The 2,860-nt window shown below is 65.2% G+C and overlaps 1 protein-coding gene across 1 annotated transcript in view; it reads right to left on the reverse strand.

Annotated features, from left to right (window-relative positions):
• Window positions 1-2,860, reverse strand: part of PNPLA7 (patatin like phospholipase domain containing 7) — a 57,726-nt gene that overhangs the window by 26,227 nt on the left and 28,639 nt on the right. Inside the window, exons 16-19 of the mRNA XM_015572352.1 lie at window positions 2,418-2,620; window positions 1,906-2,019; window positions 917-986; window positions 1-147 (exon numbers count right to left, since the gene is read on the reverse strand). Of these exons, the coding sequence (XP_015427838.1) occupies window positions 1-147; window positions 917-986; window positions 1,906-2,019; window positions 2,418-2,620 (534 nt within the window). The remainder of the gene's footprint in view (window positions 148-916; window positions 987-1,905; window positions 2,020-2,417; window positions 2,621-2,860) is intronic.

The raw sequence follows: 2,860 nt of genomic DNA on the forward strand, positions 1-2,860 counted from the left end.
TGGCGCTCAGGGCATGCTTGAGCTCCAGGGCGAAGGCGGTGAGGGGCACGTCCTCCGACACGGGCATGATGGCCACCGTGGACAGGTTGCTGGCCGGGTTCCCCGAGTCCCACTTGCTGCCGGTGGAGTGCAGCCCGAACTGGTGACCTGGAAGCGCGGGGTCGTGGGTCGGCCGGAGGGGTGGGCACCCCTGACTCTCTCCAGGTGTCACCAGTTGTTTCTGGAGAACATGCTGGTGCCAGCAGCCTGGGACGAGCCGGGCACCGGGACTCCTCCACCCTGCCCTCCACACTGCCTTCCCACTGGGACGCCAGGCCACTGCACCCACATCTCACACCAGGGCTCGGCCCACAGGAGGGGAGCAGAGACGAATGCAAGAACCTTGGGGTCCCCTTCCTCCCATCCTTCCCAGTGACCTCTGACGTCAGAGTCCTCCGAGGGAGGGAGGAACAGGGGCCTGCTAGCTCTGTGCAGCCGTGCTGCCTTTAAGGCACGTGGGAGGGTCTGGTCCTGGCCACGGGGGAGGGGCGGGCAATCCCACACTCACCAGGCACAGCCCTCAGAAGGGCACGGGGAGACCACCCTCCTGAGGCCAGTCAGCAGTGACCCTGCCCCTGCCAGCTGCAGGCAGGTGGGCTCCATCCCGCCCCTCCCCCCTGGGTGCTGCCTCCAGGGAGATTCTCTCGGGGTCCCCAGCACTAAGCAGACACCCACATTGAGTGTGAGGTGGACCCCAACTCTCTATGCCCTGAGCCAGCAGAGGCGGCACCCCCACTGAGGGGAGGTCAGACAGGGTGGAGAAGGGAGTCTCCAGGTCTGGGAGGCAGCCCTGCCCACTGCGGGGGAGCTGGGCAGAGGGGTCTGAGGGCCCGGTGCAGGGGGGGCGTCGGGAGGCCGAGCGCCCGCGGGGACTCACTGGTAGCAGGCCCCTGCTGCAGGCTGCCCAGGATCTTCTCCCCCAGCAGGTGGATCAGCCGGGTCACAACCTGAAGGAGAGCAGACCCCAAACCACACCTTTCAGCCAACAGGCCACGTCCCTGGGTCCGTGTCTCCCAAGGTGCCAGGCTGGACGCGCCAGGCCACGGGTGATGGGCGTGACGAGAGCTCATGCCACCGCTCGGTCCCTCTACCCAGCGTCTCCCTGTGTTCGTGCCCGCCCGTCAGTCACTCCGGGGCGGCTGCTCCTGGGTCCCCCGGGGGAAGCCCTGGGCGGGGCTGGCAGGGGCTGCCACACGGACCAGCAGCCTCCGCGCTGCAATCCCCTGCGGGGCAGAGCATCCTGGCTGACCTGATCTTTTAAGAACTCTGCGACGCACACACGTGTACATGTGTGTATTTACTCCTCACCCACAGGCATTCTCTCCACTGATTGTTAGGGAGAGAGAGGGAAAGACAGACAGAAACATCGACGTGAGAGAAACACGTCAACGGGTTGCCTCCTGCACGCACCCCGACCAGGGCCCAGGCCAGGGAGGAGCCTGCAGAAGCAAGGTGGGTGCCCTTGACTGGAATCAAACCCGGGACCCTGCAGGCCACAGGCTGACGTTCTAGCCACTGAACCACCCTGGCTGGGGCAGATGCCACGATTTAGCGGGGCTGCTCCACTCCCATCTCCCTGGCGGGAAGGACGGAAACCCCGATCCAACCCATACGACCTGCCAATCTCTCTTCTAAACACCCAGCTGCCGCTACAGTTTTCTAGTAAAAAAGGCACATTATCTGCAAACATCATTTTACCCCTTTTCCAAACGCGCCCGCAATCTCAGCTGTTTAACTGTTCAGCTGGCGCTGTCCGGAAGCCGCAGCCTCCCCGGTGTAAAAGGTTCCCTTCAGGGTGCATGTCAGGATCAGCTGGACCTGTTCGGACACCTGCCCCTGGCTGCCCGCTCAGGCGCAGACCCTCACCTGAGGGTACCTGCGCTTGATGGACGTCAGGGCTCCTGCCGGCAGCTTGGCGAGCTCCGAGTCCCGGACCGCGTGCACTGTGGTCGCTCGGGGCTGGCGGGTGAGGGTCTCCACCTGAGAGAAAGGAGCTGGGTGCCGGCTGCACTGCTCACACCTGCTGCCCGGCGCTCAGGATAGAGGGCAGAGCGCGTGGCGGCGCTTCCTGCACGTGGGAGCCGGTGAGGACGGGAGGAAAGGCGCTCACCAGCCGCGCCGGGGAGGGCAGGGCGCCTGAGCCAGGCCGCTGTTGGCACCAGGAAAAGGCCAGGCGGCTGCCCCCAAAGGTCTGGAGATTCCACCTTTGACCCTGGGATTCCACCTGTGCCACCGCCCGGCTGGGAGTGGGCACACCCACCCCCGAAAATGGAAAACCACAGGGCACACGCCCTTCTGATGCCACAGTGAGGGTTCCTCCCCCACCCAGGGCAGCACCCAGAGGGACTGCACCCTGGCCCTACTGCGCCCGGCCCTACCACACCGATGAGGTCTCCGCGGCCATACTCCCCCGCCAGGCGCTTCTTGAGGTCGTCCTTGCGGATCACAGAGCGCAGCCGGCCGCTGAGCACGATGTAGGTGCAGTCTGACTTGTCCCCCTGCCTGCAGGGACGGGGCGCTGGGAGTGGGCAGGGCACTGGCCAGGAGCCCGCGCACCCCACACAGCAAAGGAAAGAGCCTTCTCACTGGGTCCTTTCGTTTGGGAAAATACATTTGTTTTCCGTGAAAGACTACGTGCGCCAGCACGTGACAGGTCTACGGTGACCCTTCAGCCAGTCAGTGTCCTAAGCGTCCTTGGTTCTGATTGACAGCTGACGAGACGTGGGCGCTGTGACCCAGTCTGCACTCAGCCCTCCCTCTGCCGGGACGCCGGGCCCAGCAGCACCTGCACACGCTGCGCTGCCTGCCCCGCGGGCTGTGC

This window comes from Myotis davidii, unplaced genomic scaffold (assembly GCF_000327345.1).
Source record: "Myotis davidii unplaced genomic scaffold, ASM32734v1 scaffold609, whole genome shotgun sequence".
In the NCBI taxonomy this organism is placed as follows: domain Eukaryota; kingdom Metazoa; phylum Chordata; class Mammalia; order Chiroptera; family Vespertilionidae; genus Myotis; species Myotis davidii.